The following is a 19,278-nucleotide window of genomic DNA, read 5'->3' on the forward strand; positions in this document are numbered from 1 at the left end:
GTGTTTTTTTAGGTATTCATCCCTATCCTAAATGACATTTTAAAAATTTTGAAAAATATAGCATAACCAGTGGTATTGATTCTCTGATGACTAGGAGGTATTGAAATTAAAAGAAGGAGGGTTATTTTTTTAAGTCACCTTATTTTTTTTCTTTTTAATTATCTGGATTTACATTGTTTTAGTAAGCACTTGGGAATAACATACCTTAAAGTGTGCTTCCTAGGAGCTGCCAATGTTGCACTGTTTCAATGGTCTTTCAGTGCTGTATCTCCAGCTTGAATCTTTCTTATTATAGTGCAGAAGCAATTTGTTGCATGACAGCATCCTTTAATCCCTAACTTCACAGATACAGTACTATCATCACCACCATCCACTAATTTTGGATATAATATTCTAATGATATTTTTGAACAATTGCTAATAAGAGGTGTGTGTGTGTGTGTGTCTGTGTGTGTGTCTCTGTGTGTGATTCTTTTCATGTTCCAAAGATGTCTTGCTGTTTTAGCAATCTCATCTCACCCATGGGAATTGTCATGTCAACACAGAGTGGAGAAAAAGTAACAAAGGGCACATTGCAATAAAACCATTCTTTCCCTTGCAATTGCCATTCTATGTGTGGACTGAAAAATTGGTGCCAATTTATGGAACCCTGGTTGCAATTTTGCAGATAGTGAAACCATTAAAACAAAGTTATTAAAAATGCATTTCAGATAAACACCAAATGTATGATGGGGATTTTCCTTTTGAGTCTCTTTTTAGAATTTGTTTTCAAGAAACCTTAAAAAGGAGAAAAGATTTTTCAGTGTGGTGAATAATTAAGCTTCCAGAACTACAGAGCAGTGTATGATAACCCATTTTTTTTTACTAATTTTCTAAGCATCATGTTTTTTGGTAGTAAAATACATATACAAGGACAGGCTGGCATCCTGGATGAAGTGAATATGCCCCCAAGATCTTTCCAGGACCTTCTATAGCACACAGGGGGTGGCAGCATGGCACCACAAACAATTGATTCCTTATTCATAACTTGGAATCCAGAAAGTGAAGAGATTGAAGTATTGGGTTAGGATATGAGAGATCTAGATTAAAATTCCTAGGAAATTTAATCTACTTTATCGTATCGACCTGAGGGGAAGAAGGAATGGAAGAACATCTCCTCATACAAATTGAGTTGATTAGAAATAAATGTAAAGTGTTGCATTTCAGTCATCATCACCATCATAACTTGAATTAGGGGACATGTAAAATAAACAAAATATCCACATTTAATTGCCCATTTGACTGCACATTTAAAATTGAACTGCAAATAGATTCAATTTCAGCCTTCTCTGCCAAATTAAGAACATTCAAGCAATGATGCCTTCCGGACTATGGTGTCTTCTTTTAAGCATCCCATCAACACGACAGAGGATATCATTATGGTAGACAAATACATTTAAGGCTTTGTCACAAAAGCATTTATATGTGATAAAGACAATGGTTGCAATAATAGAGAGCGCTTCATAAAATTATCATGGGGGTAAATCTGTATTAGACATGGTATCATACAACTATAGAAACAGAGTTTGATATTTTACAAAGAATGGCATTGTAATTTTTGTTTTTGGCATTTCTTCTCATGTGTGCATTTTGTACATTTCTCAGAACAGAGTAACAGAATTGGAACAGACCTTGGAGGTCTTCCAGTCCCCCTTTACCTCCCTGGGCAAGCAGGAGAACCTATATTCCATTCAAATGGCTGTCCAGTCTTTTTTTTAAAGCCTCCAGTGAAGGAACACTACAACTTCTCTTTTGTATTTAGTATTTCATACTTTTTACTTCTTTAGCGAACCAATTTGATGTAATGTTTAAGGATCAGGCTAGAATTTGGGAGACCTTGAGTTCTAATCCTGCCTTCGGCATGAAGCTAGCTGGATAACCTGGGCTGGTCACTTGCTCTTAGCCCTGTGAGAGAAGAATGGCTAACCACTTCTGGAAAACCTTACCAAGAAAATGGCAAGGACTTATGTGGGCAGTCTCTGAAAATCAGACACAATTGAATGGAAGAAAAACAACAACAACCCTCATAACTTTGCATTTATTTTTACTTCTTTGGAATAATATTCATATTTCTGTTACAAATTGTGAACTGGAAGTATTGATTCATCCGTCCAGTTCACCTGTAGACTTTGGAAATGCAGATTCAGTCAGAACACAGTGAAATGCAGATGGAATGAATTTGTGGGATACATCAGATCTGTATTAACCAAGCTAAAAATAGCAAAACAATTTTGTGCATGATTGATAATGGATATTTTCATATTATATGCACAATGACTGGAAGTGTTAATGACCCCCTCCCCCATTTCATTCAGTTTCTGGTTAGTATGTACTATATATAATGTATGATAAAATCTATCAGGCATTGTGCCAAATTTGTACATATTGCATTCCTGAATTAGTGTAACCTAGCCTATGGGAAACCATAGCCGGTCACAAGCCCGGATAAATGGGGAGTGTTGGTTCCCGTGGCGACGGAACCGTGAAACAAGCTGGGAATCCAATGGCAGGACAACACACGGATAAACAACTCTGTAATCCGTGCCGTTCTGCCTTTGGCCTTCACAATGCAACGGTCACTGCCTTGTGGACGTTGACGTTTACGAAGATTAAGTCCAAGTAAGTCCTGAATTAGTGTGTTTAGGTAGTGAATACTGTTGTCTCAGTCACAGAATAAATATCAGTTAAAATTATACTGAAAGGCAATATAAAATCTATTACTGTTTAGGGTGATGTTTTATTTCCAAGCTAGGTTAACCATAAGTATATTTAAATTATTGAATAAACTTAGAGAAAGGTAAGGCCATTAAAATATTATACATTATTAGCTACAAAAGATGTCAATTTTATCACAGTATTGACAATACTGTTTCTCCTACTTTTTCCTATCGATTTCAAGCTAACCATGGGTTTTTTTCATTACCATGATTTTGCAAAGGAAAATAAATAGTACTGATTCTCAGAAAACAAAAGCCAGGTATGATTTGATATAATCCCAGCTGGTCTAGTGTTAGCTGCCTCATTGAGCATAAAGTCAGAAAAATACAAAAAAAAATCTGATTTGTTAACGTGTGCAAAAAGTTTAGAGCACTCCATGTTGATGGAGCAAGCCCTTCTTAGTCTTGCTTGGAGAATACACAATGTGGTTTCAATTTCAAGCTATTTCCATCCAAATAAAGTTAAAAAAAAACTGTTCCCATGAAAAAGATGCAGCTTTCACCAACTAATTTTTGTAATTAATTGCCTGAAATAATGAGATTCTGTCTAGGAAAAGTGAATAATAGCAACATGGATCCAATTAACTGGTAAAAACTAAGATCACCGTAATAGGGAAAAACTGGAACCAAAAGCAACTACTTATTTGCAATCCTATCCTAAAGGGAGAGAAATGATGAACTTTCTACTTCGTCGTCATAGTAGTAGTAGTAGTAGTAGTAGTAGTAGTAGTAGTAGTAGTAGAAGTAGTAGTAGTAGTAGTAAACTCTGAAGTGAATCTGACTGAAGCCTCTTTTGTTCATAGTTGGCATGAGAGGGGGAAGGAAGAGGGGAAGTTGATAGATGGGCTAACTGTCAAAACAAAAAGTTTTCCAGTGGGAAAGGTCAACTAAAAATGTGGCTATGGAAGAAGGAGAGGAGTGACCAAGCAGCCTACTTTCATTGGACAATGTGACCAATGACTTCCAGGAGGTTAATCAGGTGAAAACTGCGGGAAATTTTAGAGTTGGTTTTCACCAGCTGTGCCAATATGATGTATTCAATAAACAGGTTCTTTGAGGAATCTACCTGCCTCAGAGTTCTACTTTCAATGGGTGTGTTACTCGGGATGTTGATAGTAATAGCAGTAAGAGGAGGAGGAATGATATGATATATGCAGATATGATTATTTTTATATTTTGAACATTTATTTTCTTGGTCTATATTCTATTCTATATTCTATATGTAAATATGAAACAAGAATAAAATTAAGCTGTATAAAATAACTTTAACAATTAAAAACTCCTCAGTTAAAAGCCACAGTCCTCTCAACCAAAAGGGAATCAAAAGAAGAATACATCTGTATATTTCTCGCGATGACTTTATTTGGTCAAATATTTGCACAGTATGTTAACAAGCAAAACAAAGTAAAATAATCTATCCTCCTTAAATATCATGTTTGCTTGTCTCCAATGAGATGCTCCATTTTCCATGTTTCTGTATGAATCATAATCACGAACCACTTAAAGGTTGAGAGGCTAATTTATGTGCTAACAGATTACTGTTTACTTTAGCTAACAGGCCGAATGACAGAAAAAAGCCTTTGGCCTCATGAAATGTTTCAGAGGGTGGAAAAATGAGAAGGAAAAAAAATCAGGAAGCCTTCACTGGAGGTAGAAATCTATCAGACAAATTAAATAAGACTGAGTGAAAATGTTTCTTATAAAATGCATTCTCCTTCTCTGTTCTCAGACAGCAGAAAGGCCATTTGGGGGAGATCTATTTATATTAATTGTTCCCCTTTTAAAATCAATCAATTAATCAATGGATATAACTTATCATCTGATAAGCATTTAAGCATTTTAGACTTATATACCGCTTCACAGTGCTTTCCAGCTCTCTCTAAGCAGTTTACAGAAAGTATATTGCCCCCAATAATCTGGGTCCTCATTTTACCAACCTCAAAAGGATGGGAGGCTGAGTCAACCTTGAACTGTTGGGATTGAGCTGCTAGCAGTCAGCAGAGTTAACATGCAATACTGTGTTCTAACCACTCCATCTCCACTGCTCATTGATGCCAATATTTCTCTTCTCTTCTCTTCTGAATTTGGTAGTAAATGGTTATCAATGTTCCTTCCCCCAATGCATTGCTAGGAGGATGGCAAGACGTGGCATAGCACAGGGCAGTTCCAAAGGCCTGGGTAAGAGAGGATACAGGGATCTCCTCTGCCAATGGTCCTTTTCCCAGGATGCATCCCCAAATGGGCTTGCCGCTATTCTCACAGATTTTCTAGAATGCAAAATGGCAGCTGTCAGTAAGGCTGCAACTGAACAGTTAGTACATGCGGGAACTTCCCTGACTTCTTGACTTTTGACTTTCCCAATTTTTGTTTGAAAAGGTCACTGTTGTAAACTTTAATTTCAGTCAGTGAATGATGCAGGATGTGTCAAACCTTATTCTCAAGTGCTCTTCCTCCTCCCCTTCTTTATTTATGCTGAAACGTTTTCATTGAAAACTAGACTCTGTGGAATTCAGTGGGGATTACTTCCCAATACATGAGTTCAAATTCTAGATAAAAAAATATTTGAAACACGTATGTGTGTAGGTGTGTGTGCACGTGTGCAAATGCATATAAGCAAACATATGTCACACTCCTAAAGGGAATAAATTTATTTTGTGTTTTTAAGTTGTAATCTCCTATAGATGTCATTGTTATATAATTTTATTAAAATGTTTTAAAAGATAGATAAACACTAATATATGGGAGAAGAAGAAAAGAAAGAGATCAGACAGTGCAAGTAAGGGGGGGAGTAAAAGAAAAATAGAAAAGAAAGAATAAATGATACAAAATAGCTTCCAATCCTCTGTACAACAATTACAATTATACATTTACATCTTACTCTAAGATTACAACTTGAGTCTCTTCTTTTTATAGTCTATCCTTTCTAATCTTAAAAACCATAAAAATATTTCTGTTTTACCCCAAATTACATAAGGAGTTTCCAGTCAGCCATAAACATAGCTAATTGTTGTTTTTTTTTCCCTCTAAGCAAAGAAATAATTTTGTCCATTTTTGGGAAGTTCTATTCCTTTTAATAACCAGTGTTCTATTGTGGATAATGTCAGATCTTGTCATCTTTAAAAATCTTCTGAATCAGTCCATGTACTTGAATCCAAAATTGTCTAGCTTTTTCACAACTCCACCCAAAATGATAAAATGTCCCCTTCTTGGTTCACATTTTCAACATATCTTTGAAGTGCTTTTATACATTTTAGACAACGTATCTAGTGGTAAACACCAACAGCACATCACTTTATAAAAATTCTTTTTATAACGATGTAAATTTCAATCCTTTAAACCACATATTTTCCCATTGTTCTATCTATACATAGTACATATAGTGTACTATACGGTACATCTAACACAGGGCTGTCAAATGTGCAGCCCGCAGCCCGGATGTGTCACACTCTGGCCCCGCTCTTGCCCGTTTTAGCAAAGAGCAAAAAAATGTGATACGTCATATGACGGTGCTGTGACAACGTGAGTTTGACACCCCTGATCTAACATAATGAGTTTTTTTAAAAACAAAAAACAAACGTCTTGAGCCGAGGTGGCGCAGTGGTTAGAGTGCAGCACTGCAGGCTACTTCAGCTGACTGCAGTTCTGCAGTTCAGCTGTTCAAATCTCACCGGCTCAGGGTTCCATCCTTCCGAGGATGGTAAAATGAGGACCTGGATTGTTGGGGGCAATATGCTGACTCTGTAAACCGCTTAGAGAGGGCTGAAAGCCCTATGAAGCGATATATAAGTCTAACTGCTATTGCTATTGCTATTGATTTTATCATACCACAAATATCCATAGCCCACAAATCTCAGATTGTTTCCTTTCAACTCCAAGACTATTCTATTTCTCAGCAGCTCCCACTCTTTCATCCAAACTAAAGCTCCAAAACACAATTTCAAAACAGGTAAACCCACTCCTTCTCTTTCCTTTGCATCTTGTAACAGCTTATATTTCTGTGTTTTTTTTCACTTGCCACATAAATATATCCTTCTGCCACTGTTTAAATGCCACATCAGTTGTCCATCAATTCTGTTTGATGTACTATTTTTATGTATTGTTAAATTTTTCCTCTTCTGTTTATTGATTGTAAAATCTGTTAAAGCATCACATTCTTTTAGTTTTTCCATTAATAATTCAATCCCCTTTAAAAGATCTTCCATATTCAACACCAAGTCATCTGCAAAAACCCTTTACTTATCAATTACTTTTTAAAAATCTTTATTCCCTCAATCCTATCAGGAGACCGAGGGCATCCCTATTTTATTTCTTTTTGTATCTCACACAGCTTTATTAAATCTTCATTTACAATTATGTGTACTTTATGTGAAGCATAAATCAATATTATATATTTTATAAAGTTCTCTCCAAAGATCATATCTTCCAAAACTTTGAAAAAAAGAAAGACCAGTTCAAATTGTCAAAGGTCTTCTCCTCATCTAAGAAAATCTATGTTGCTTATTTTTCATTATGTTGCTCCAAATTCCAAAATGTCCCACAGATTTCTAACATTATCCTTTAATGGTCCTTTAGGTAAAAACCCACAGTGAACCTCATGAATAAATTCTTACAAAATTATGTTCAGTCTATCAGCTAGAATCATTGTAAGCAACTTATTGGCATTATTCAATAATGAAATCAGCCTACAGTTTCTTGTTAAAGTTAAATTAGTCATTTTTTAAGTATTAGTGCTATGTTGACCACTTTCCAATACTCCACTATCTTTCCTCCCTATAGAATAGACACCATTGTGTTTTGTAGAGTTTGCAAAAGTTCATCCTCAAACATTTTATAATAAGAATGTAATAATCCATCTGGTCCAGAAGCTTTTCCTGGTTTAATCTTCTATATATTATAGAATTATTATGTATAATATATTTTATAAAATTATATAAGAGTGTGTGTGTGTGTGTGTGTGTGTGTCAGTGATGGGTTTCAATTTTTTTTAGAACCTATTCTGTAAGTGTGGCCTGTTTTGTGGGAGTGGTTTGCTAGTCATGTGACCAGGTGAGAGTGGCCAACTTGATGTCACTCACCAGGAGATGCCATGGATTGGGTAAAATGGGGTGAAGCTCACTTAACAATGCTCTTGCTTAGCAACCAAAATTTTGGGCTCAATTATAGTCATAAGTCAAGGACTATCTCTACCTTCCTCTACATGGCAGCCTTGTCTAGTAAACTATTTCTCCTTTCTGGCAATTTTCCTCTCTGTTAGCGGCACCAAAATAATCAAATATAATGTAAGGTTTCTTGCTGCAGCAGGGGGTTGGACTAGATGACCTCCTAGTAGCCCTCTAGCCCTAAATTGCTGTGCTGTTTTTCTTTTTTCTGCTAACAAAGAAACCTGCCTGAGGCTCATTCCACATGCCTGCCAGATAGAGATAATGAGATAATGGCCCTTCTATACATTTCAGCTCAGAGTTAAATGTTTAGGGTGGCCATTAACAAACTAAGCTTCCTTTACATGTGTGGACTTTATTTTCCAGAATTCTCTGCTATGGTTGAGGTATTGGTTGAGAAATTTTGAGAGTTGTAGTCTACACATCTCAAAGATGCCCAAGTTGATGAAATAAATGCAAAGCAGTTCAAAAGAACTTTCCCCCCTGGTTAACATAAACCACATGGCAGCAATCCTCTACAACAAGTGTATAAACAATCATGGCCTTTTTCTACAGCATGATAATTACAAGCCACTAAACTAATTATGCCTTAGTGCTTAATGGAATATAAGCTTCCACATATATACATAAATAATGTGGTGGAGGTGCCCTTCTGTTTTCCTCCAGTGGACAACCATAAGGTTTTCTTCTAGTCCTTTCTGTGGTACCCTTCTACAGGGTGGGGGGAGGGGGGCAGCAAATCTGGTTGGCTGCTTCCATAATCCACTTTTTACCAAGAAAATTCCTTTGGGAAAATATTCCTCGGTTTTTGTTTTTTGTTTTTGCCTTTCTGCAGGATGCAGAATGAGCAACTTGTTTGATTGATTAAATGCCTTGTAGGAGTAGGATTTCAGAAGAAGGTACAAGTTGTTTGTTATGCAAATTAAGGTTAAAGGGGCTAGTGGAGAATTGAAAAGGCAGAATATTTCTCTGGATATGAAAAGAAAGAAACATGTTTTAAAAGAAAGAATAGTTGCCTGTAGCTTCCTGCCCATCCCCACTGTTAATGGGCCATTAAGAAGGCCAAGCTAGTCCCTTTTACATAATAAAGACTTCTCCATTGCAGCCCCAGGGGGGATGGGAGTAAAGGCATGATAATATTGGCCCTTTACTCAACTGACCACATGGCATCTGAGAACTCAACTAAACCTGGATTCAAAACACAGCCCAGAGAGTTGCCCCTGCATGGCCCTATGGGAGTCTGACAACCAATCAGAATACATTTCTTACACAGGAACAGGAAACAGAGAGGTGGGACTGAACAGGTTATAAAAAGCCTAGCAAGCCCCTCCTTCAGTCTTTCTCTTCTTCTCCACCAACATTAAAGCATGTGATCACATTTTCTGTTTAGGGCTCAAGCCATGTGGCCCTGTCCACCAATAAACCATCTTTCCCCGGTTTGAGTTGTGAGCCGCCCTGAGTCCCCCTTCGGGGGAAAAGGGCGGCATACAAATACAATAAACTGAAACTGAAACTGAAACTTTCCAAGCAGCCTCCATGTCTCCAGTGTCTTTTTCCCCACTTGGAGCCGAACCCAGAAGGACATTTCTTTCATCAGAACAAAAGATGACTAAGGATACTAAGAAACAGCTTGGATCAATCCATGGCATATCATTAAAAATAAACATTAAAAACACCCAACAATCTTAATCATGTCTATCTTTATAATATTTTAGATAGGGATTTACTTCTTCCAACTTAGGTGGATTTCTTACCTGGCTAAAGTCAGCTGCAGAAAAGAATTGCCTTTTCCTCCCATAATGGAAGGCAAAATAATAAAAAGTACATGGAGCTGCTGCCCTTTTCAGAAGCTCATGTGAGATTGACAGAAGCCTTGTAGTTCCTCAATACACAGAGTGCCAAATCCCCAGGCTTCACTGGCCTTTTCCTACTCTCTAGATTCTCCCCTTGTTCTAAAAAATGTGCATGTGCCACCAACCATTGTAGATCACCAGGATTGGAGCTTAATAGAATGCACAAATCCAATTCATCTTTCATTGTTAATCCCAATGAAGGAGCATTACAGATGCAGTTATTCAATAGGTAAATGCCATGATGTAAATGCTATTAATAAATCAATACTTTTGACTGGTGAGATGAGTTGACTAGACACTTGCTAGCGCTTTGGAACTATTTTAATCTGGTGCATCAGCATGCTCATACATTTTAATTTCTGTATTAAATATCCCTTTTTTAATTTTAATGATCCTGATGCAAAATATTTTTATTACCCAAATAGTTTTTTTCCTAAACTTTATTCAACCTTTAAACAAAAACATGGGCAGAAAAAAATGCCCCCCTAATGTAAAACGCATCCTTACTATGTGTGTCTTATTAACAGTAAATACATACACATTGCTCACCTGTTTATGTGCATGGTCGTAGGAGTTGATGTGATTGTCAAATTCTTGATGTTTGTAATATTGTTTGTCACAGAGTTCACAATAAAAGTTAGCTTTAAGGTCTTCCAGAGCCTTGGCTATCGTATTCTCCTTTTCAGCATAATCCTATGGAGAAACCATGGGGAGAACAAATGTTATTTTGATATTACAGAGTCGAGACACTTGTGCTTTATAAATTAATCCAGTTTGTCAACACATATAACTAAAAGCTTGCACATACTCATTTTATCAGCTGTGAGAAAGAGATCCTTTTGCACTCTTCAATTTGCACTCTAATTGACAGATAACTTTAGACTTTTTAGGAGACGCAAGGCTTAAAAATATGTTTAGTCTTATGAAAATGAAAACAAATAAAATGAATATTAATTTTGCCTAAGGCTATATTAATGTTAATTTCCAGGAGATAAACATACGCAAACACATAGGCATACATTCACAGTCAAAGTTTGCACTGAATAAATATGCTTTAGCAGAACACATATGGAGATTAAAATACTCATTTAATTTTGTTGTAGGGCTGCTAACTGTTTACTGCTTAATATGAGAAAAGAAGTCATTAAGGGTAGGATTGAATAATTATTTGTTTCAAGAGTCAAACATTTACCTGCGATAGGCTCAATGTCTTTTTTGGAGTTGACCGGGACAAGAGGCAAATACTCAATTGTCGGACCTACAATACCAATGGAAGTATTGAAAATACTACTGTAGGTGGCATCAAGTCAAGCTCACCTCCCAGCAACTACAAAGAAAATCATTCTTATCTTGAGTTGTCTCCAGCAACCATCAATAGCTCTGTGAATTCACTAACTTACTTTTTTTCTACCTCCACAACCTTGCCAAGCATTCTTACCCCGCCCCCCAAGTCGATCACCTGGTCGTGTCTTAAATATGTGACATTTATTTCCTGATCATTGCTTCAAGGAACAATATAGTTTTTATTTGTTTTGAGAATGATTAATTGGTTCATCTTATATTCCATAGTACACTTAGTAACATCCTCCAGTTACATAATTTGCCTTCTTTTTCTTGCTCTTTCTCAATGTCCAGCTTTTAAAGCTGAACATTAACACTAGAAAAAACATTGTTTTGACAATTTTGATGTTTTTGTCATAGACATATCTTTAGTATAATCCTTCTCATGAGAATACTTTTTTTTCCTCCAGCACACTAACCACCTGGATCCAAGAAAACAACCTACCTACCATTCTCACTTCTTTACAGCCAACTGTGAGGTCAATGTGCATGTACATTAATACTATTCCTGTTCTTTAAAATAGTTAACAGTAATCCACATTCTCATTTTCCTTATGAAATCCTCTAGGTCTTCCTAATCTATTGGTTTATGAAATAACCACATATCTACAAACTTAGATTTTAATGTTTCTGCATCCTGTTTTGATTCCACAAACCTTCACTTGCAATTTTGCTATTTCTTATGATACATCCGTGGCACCAGATAAAGGGTTATGAGACCAATATGCATCTTTGTCCATTCACTTCCACATGCTAAACCACTTCATTTCTCCAGGCACAGTTCATACAGTAGCTTCTTGTTCATTGTAGTGATTTCTCAGAAGTATGACCAGGATTTTTAGCTTAATGTATTACGCATGACTTATACAATCAATGGCCTTTTATAGTCAAAAAGCATTAGTAAATTGTATTCTTAAGATGCCCATTGTCTATCTGCTATCTGCTGTCAAATGATCACACATCCCTCTTCTTTTTTGTAATTCGAATATTCATTTTTCCTTTTGTCCCCAGGCATGGACCTATTCTTTTTTATAAGGACTTCAGCAAGATTTGCTTACTTGAGGGATTAGTGTACTGATTTGGCAATTTTATCATTCCGTTCTATATTTTGCCTCTTCGTTTGCCATTTGTCATTAGAAATATATAACAGCTACTGTGACATGTGCAACTGCTGATTGAACATATATATATATATATATATATATATATATATATATATATATATATATATATGTATATGTATATGTATATGTATATGTATATGTATATGTATATGTATATGTATATGTATATGTATATGTATATGTATATGTATATGTATATGTATATGTATATGTATATGTATATGTATATGTATATGTATATGTATATGTATATGTATATGTATATGTATATGTATATGTATATGTATATGTATATGTATATGTATATGTATATGTATATGTATATGTATATGTATATGTATATGTATATGTATATGTATATGTATATGTATATGTATATGTATATGATGTATATGTATATGATGTATATGTATATGATGTATATGTATATGTATATGTATATGTATATGTATATGTATATGTATATGTATATGTATATGTATATGTATATGTATATGTATATGTATATGTATATGTATATGTATATGTATATGTATATGTATATGTATATGTATATGTATATGTATATGTATATGATGTATATGTATATGATGTATATGTATATGATGTATATGTATATGTATATGTATATGTATATGTATATGTATATGTATATGTATATGTATATGTATATGTATATGTATATGTATATGTATATGTATATGTATATGTATATGTATATGTATATGTATATGTATATGTATATGTATATGTATATGTATATGTATATGTATATGTATATGTATATGTATATGTATATGTATATGTATATGTATATGTATATGTATATGTATATGTATATGTATATGTATATGTATATGTATGCATGCATGCATGCATGCATGTATGTATGTATTTTTTATTTGTGCTGATAAATAAATAAATAAATATATAGCGCTTTGGCGAGCGAGAAGCGAGAAAGAGAGTCTTTATGTAACAAAAGAGAAGGTAATGACTCTAAATCCTATAATAACAAAAACCAGGTAGAACAAGAGAGCATGCTGATTTCTTCTTCCTTATCTACGTTAAAAAACATTGTCAAAGAGTAATTTTTAGAAAGTGTACACATTTTAACATTGCCATAAAAAACAATAGGAGTAAGAAAAGTAGCTTGCCTGTATTATTAGTTGTAAAGAAGGCATGATTCAAACCATAGCCCATAGCAAACAACAACAGCAACAAAGCTTCCACAATGCTTTCCTTGCTATTGTTTGAGCTTCTCTTTTTTCTTAATGCATAATTGCTTACACAGTAAGCAATTCTGCATTTGATAATCTGCCAACAGTGTCAGACAAAAACAATGTATACTATTTTCATTAATGACATCCTTAAAATCTGAATAGCATTACTAGGAATTATGAAGAAATACATAACAACTTTTGCATTTGTCTAATAAGCGTAGCTTTTGAAAGAAAGCACAAAAGAAAATGTAAGCGCACTCAAAAAAGAACTAATAGCAATAGCAATAGCAGTAGACTTATATACCGCTTCATAGGCCTTTCAGGCCTCTCTAAGCGGTTTTACAGAGAGTCAGCATATTGCCCCCAACAATCTGGGTCCTCATTTTACCCACCTCGGAAGGATGGAAGGCTGAGTCAACCCTGAGCCGGTGAGATTTGAACCGCTGACCTGCTGATCTAGCAGTAGCCTGCAGTGCTGCATTTAACCACTGCGCCACCTTGGCTCTTGCATATAAATTGTGCATTATTCATAGCAAAGAATAAAAAAGTACTAAAGGTATATAGTAGGCAGGCATGCCACTGAGGTAAATCTCCGTTAATTCTTAAGGTTAGCATTACAGCTGCAGATTCTGCCTCTAGCACACTATGCCTTTTCTTCACACACCTTCTTTTACTCATATGATAAGTTCGTGGATATATCCACTCTTCCAATTTTACTAGCTTTGCTGGAACTTTAAAGGGAAGAAAACCCACTTGTAGTTTAATAGGTCTACTACAGCCAAGGTACAAAATTCCAGATCACAACTCTATGTCAGTAGGTTTTGTATTGAAAGGTCATCTGAATCTTTGCAACCCAGATGTGGTAGTCTTAAAATTGCAAGCTAAACACAATTCTAGAAACCTTAAAGGAATGTTGTTAGAAACTGTTCCATTTTTATATAGCAATAGCACTTAGCCTTATATACCGCTTTACAGTGCTTTACAACTCTCTCTAAACAGTTTACAGAGTCAGCATATTGTCCCTAACAATCTAGGTCCTCATTTTACTGCTCTCAAAAAAGATGGAAGGGTGAGTCATTCTTGAAACGGTGAGAATCAAACTGCCAAACCTCAGCCAGCACTCAACAGATGTAGTCTGCAGTACAATACTGCATTCTAACCACAGCTCAGTGAAGCTCAGAATAAAATAAGTTTACATTGTAGGGGAGAGAGGTGTGTCTCAGTGGTGAGTTCTGGGTGGAACGCCCCGGTATGGCCCTACTGGTGCCACCTGGGAGCAGCAGCCACCGTACTGGAATGGTGCTTTGGAGGGCCCACCTGCCTGCCCTCGTTCCTTACTTCTATTTGAGCTAACTAGGCTATTTGCACACACATATGTACAGTGTATGGCACCTGTGTGACCTCCGCCAAGCAGCTGGAATGTTTCAGGGCGGTGGGTGCGCATGCATGCACAGTGTGCATGCCCGTGGTGGATGCCCGGCCCCATTGCAGTGTACAGTTGCGATGGGATCCGGAACCCACCACTGGTGTGTATGGTGAGTTGAAGAGGAGGCAGACACAGTAAAGCAGTTCCTTACTTTACTGAGGTTTGGGGCTGGGAGAACCAAACCAGGAATGACTTGGATCGAGCTGAATCCTCTTCTAACAGCTGGGTGGGCAGATTCAGTTAAAGACTGCAACTGAGCAAATGGAGATAAGTAAGGATATGGAGGCCTGCAGTACTTCCAGAGCTGTTCTCCCACATATAGGTATATATTTAGTCCTCAGTTAGCTAAAGTGTTGCAGTCATATGATGCTGTGCTTTATGACCGCATTGCTTAGCAATGGAAATTCCAGCCCCAATTAGTGTAGTTAATGGACTAAATATATGTATGTGGGCGAACAGCAGCACTACTGTAGGTATACTGCAGGCCTCCATATCTTTACTTATCTCCATTTGCTGTTAAAAAAAACATTCGGCAAATAATTCAAAGCCAGCAATTTTCTATAGCTGTTTTTATTATGTTTCTATTCAAGACACAAATGTCAATCCTACTTCAGTCACATTATGTGACTAAGACCCAGCTCTCTAGAAAAGGCTGTGATGCTGGGAAACATGGAAGGAAAGAGAAAGAGAAGAGTAGCAAGCTAGATGGTCTCAGTTACAGGAACTATGGATGCACTGTTGGAAAATATGAGGAACCAGTTTGCGGAAAGATCTCCAAAGAGAAAATCTATTTGGTTGCTAAGAGCTGACACGGACTTGATGGCACATAATCAATCATTTTTTAATGACTGGAAAGCATTTTTAGATTGGGGTGCATCTCACTGAAATTCTTCAAAATTTTGTTTTATACTAAATAATGTAATTAAACAGTGAAATTCATTATCATAATGCATTGGACTGTTAATTAAATTTGATCCTGGCAACATTCTTGCATATGTGCATCTAGGACCTAATTAAGTGTCTGTCTTAAATTACCTGTAAATTGTAACAAATCTTACAACACCAATAAAAACAAAACAAAACAAAACCTCCAAACAAAATCCAGAAATAAAAATAAAAGAAAAATCCTCCTTGTTTCATACTATTTGTGCCGTTTCCAAATAAACCGCATATGAATTTTTAAAAGATTTTAAAATGACTAATGGATGTTTGAGTGTTGAAGTAAAGATTTGTACAAAATTCTACAAAATTCCTGAGAATGACCCCTACATTTTTTTTATTGAGAAATAAGAACCTTGAAACCAGCCAACCATAGCTTTAACAATGTCAATTCAATTTTATATAAAAACAATTCTTGCTAAATTTTGTATTGTGTTGGGCCAAGGAAGAATGATTGCCAATATACTGCTTGTCAAACATATAAGGTGTAATGTATGGTGCATCATCTTTGCCCGTTAATGACACTTTTAGGATATATCCAAAAATTTAATCTGACATATAATTCATTTCATCCTGGATCCTCTATGGGGCAGCAACATCTTCTCAATAATCTTATTTGTACGTGGCAGTTTGGAGATTTGGTTGATGGTTAGCTAAGATATACAGAATGGCTTTTTTAAGTAGAACACACATTAATATCTCCTTCATGGTCTATGACATTACTTCCTTACTTTCAAACACACTTCCTGCCTCCTGGATCCAAGCTGTTGTGCCCTCTCTGGCCACTTATATTTCCCAAGAAAGGCAAGGGTCTAATTTATGGGTAGGTCAAATCATTAGAGGTTAAACACTTGGCCATTCAGTATGGGATGCCCAGGATCAGCCCATTCTCCTATCTTATTTTACTTGTAGATAAATCAGTTGGGAAGTCATTCATCATTATTAGTTTTCATATCATTAAAGCAATGCCAGTTCTATGGTCTTTCTTTTATGCTTATTACCATATTTGTTTAAATTAATATGGAATTCCTTATTTTAGCCTGTTAACTTATTGATTAATAATATCGGAGATAAGCAGTTGTTTGCTATTCTGCAGAATATTTTAATTCAATTCGATCTTATTTTGATTTAATCTGTTAAAGCTTATTTAAAGTGTTTGTTATTGAACACCCACACCATAATTAAAGCTCTGGTTTTATCAGATTATTTAAATGAATAATCTATTTCATTTGCTGCTATCTCTGAAATTTGGTTAAGCCCAGATGACACTGTGCCTGTGGCTGTTTCAAGTGAATATAGGCTCTTAAACTTTTAGCACAGGAATGGCAATTTGGCTTTGCTACTTAACCAAGATTGCAAATGTTTGCATTTGCCTTCAGAAGGCATCAGTATTTCTTTTGAATTCTTAGTTGTCAAGTTGACATTTTCATTACAGTGTTTAATTGCAGCGTAATACCTGGACTATTTGTCTGTAGTAGTCATTTTATTAAGGAATTTTCCTTGTGACTTTTTGTATCGGTATTGTTGCTTGAGAATTTTAATGTCCTTTATACTTTTCCTCATCTATTAAATTTGTGTGCTGTCTGGCTCCCAACTACTTTAGTCCACTCTCAATTATCAAAGAAATTACAACAAAAACAATACAACATAAAACATAAAGATAAAAGATGGCAAGTACAATAAAGCAAGCATATCATTCTCCTTTGCTAAAGGCTTGGGTGAAGAGTCAGGTATCCACAGCTCTTCTAAACAGCAGAAAATTGGGGGCCATCCAGATCTGAGTGGGAAATCATTCCAGAGGGCAGGCATAGCTAGAGCTACAGCTAGAGAGAAGGAATGCTTCCATGGTCCCAATAGGTTTAGGTTTATTCCAATACATAACATTGTTTAATTAAGGAACCCTATACATACCAAGCTTATAGGATTGATTCAACAGGGTAGATGTTATGAGGTCAGATAACTAGGCTTCATACCAAGGCTCATCCATCATTGCCTTAGTCACTGCATTGTGTTGAAATTTATGGGTAACCTTCAAGAGCAACCCTATGTAGACCTTTGAAAAACTCAAATTTCAAGGTGAGTAGGACTGACTGAAGAGTGTTTCTTCTGAGCTAAGAAAGGCTGTTACTGCTGCACCAGATCAAGTTGTGCAAAGGCCTTGCTAACCATAGATGATACTTGGTCTTCAAGCAGGCTCTATGAGTCCAGGAAGACCCATGGATTGCATACCAACTTGGAAGGAGAAATACAACCCCATCCAAAGTCAAAGATGAAATATTTCCAGATCTGGATGTTCAAATACTGATAGCCACTTGGTCTTAGCAGGATTGAGTGGGAGACAATTCATCCCCATTGAAATCCATACAGTGTCCAAGCATCGGGAGATAACCTGAACAGTCTCACTTGGCTGCCCCAGGATTGAATGACATAAAGATATCAAGGGTTTTGGTAAGGATGTTTATACCTTGCAAATTTCCTTTGTCCTAAGATGGTTAAAAACACTCCCCAACTCAAACACCCAAGAACATTGTTATAGTAGTACCCTCAATTTAATTTGGACTAAAGATTTGTACTAATTACTAAATAAATGGTAGTTAAACCATCTCTGAAGCTCATTATACAATGTGTGTCTTGGGTCCTTTCCCTCTTTTCGTCTGTGTATCTCTTATGTTCATTTATTCTAATATTCTTGACTAGTTGGTTAATAATTAATAATCGGTTAATTATTCTTTGGTATCAGATTCTCTAAAACATGCTTATCTTCACTTCCTTAAAAAAAGTACTTTGGATGCTTCATTTAGTTTTAATTATTGCTGAGTGTCTTCTCTTTTATCTTTGTCCAAGATCACTGAACAAGTTGTTCTCAGCCAAGTTTCCTACTTTGTCAGCGAATAATTATATTGACTCATTTTAACCAAGATTTCATGTGGGTCCTTCTATCTGAGTCAGCATTAATTTCAGTTCTTAACAATTTGCTGGTGGTTCAGGCAAATTATTGATCATCATGATTAGTATTGTTGGATTGTCTGTCACATCTGATACTCTTGATCATAAAGGTCTGTTATCATTTCCGAATTCACTAAGCATCAGTGATAAATTGGTTTCAACATTATACTTCCCATCACAGTGGGAAGTGCCATGGTCTCTGTTTTGTACCTTTGTAGATATTTGTGATCGTCCATCAGAATTCAGTCTGAAGTCTATCCTTGTTTATCTGATACACATTATCATCAATTTATTATTAATTTTATTTCTTCTTTTCATTTTAACTGTTGAATCATCATTGTGAAGATGGCACAATCACACCCTCCAGCTCATACTTGAGTTTTTTCCTGGTGATTCGGATATGGCTTCTTTTGAATTCATACAGTATTCTACTAACCCGGGTGTGGTTCGAGATGACTGTGTGTTGTGACTACTGGCATCATTCCATGGGATACCATCTTATCTTTAGGCAGCAG

The 19,278-nt window shown here is 35.9% G+C and overlaps 1 protein-coding gene across 1 annotated transcript in view; it reads right to left on the bottom strand.

Annotated features, from left to right (window-relative positions):
• ZNF804A (zinc finger protein 804A) overlaps positions 1-19,278 on the bottom strand; it is a 243,360-nt gene that overhangs the window by 54,837 nt on the left and 169,245 nt on the right. The window contains exon 2 of the mRNA XM_014058311.2: positions 10,317-10,460. Coding sequence (XP_013913786.2) covers positions 10,317-10,460 — 144 coding nt within the window. The remainder of the gene's footprint in view (positions 1-10,316; positions 10,461-19,278) is intronic.

This window comes from Thamnophis sirtalis, unplaced genomic scaffold (genome assembly GCF_051295495.1).
Source record: "Thamnophis sirtalis isolate CommonGarterSnake01/CBP01778 unplaced genomic scaffold, rThaSir2_p1.2 scaffold_1, whole genome shotgun sequence".
NCBI classification, from domain to species: Eukaryota; Metazoa; Chordata; class Lepidosauria; order Squamata; family Natricidae; genus Thamnophis; species Thamnophis sirtalis.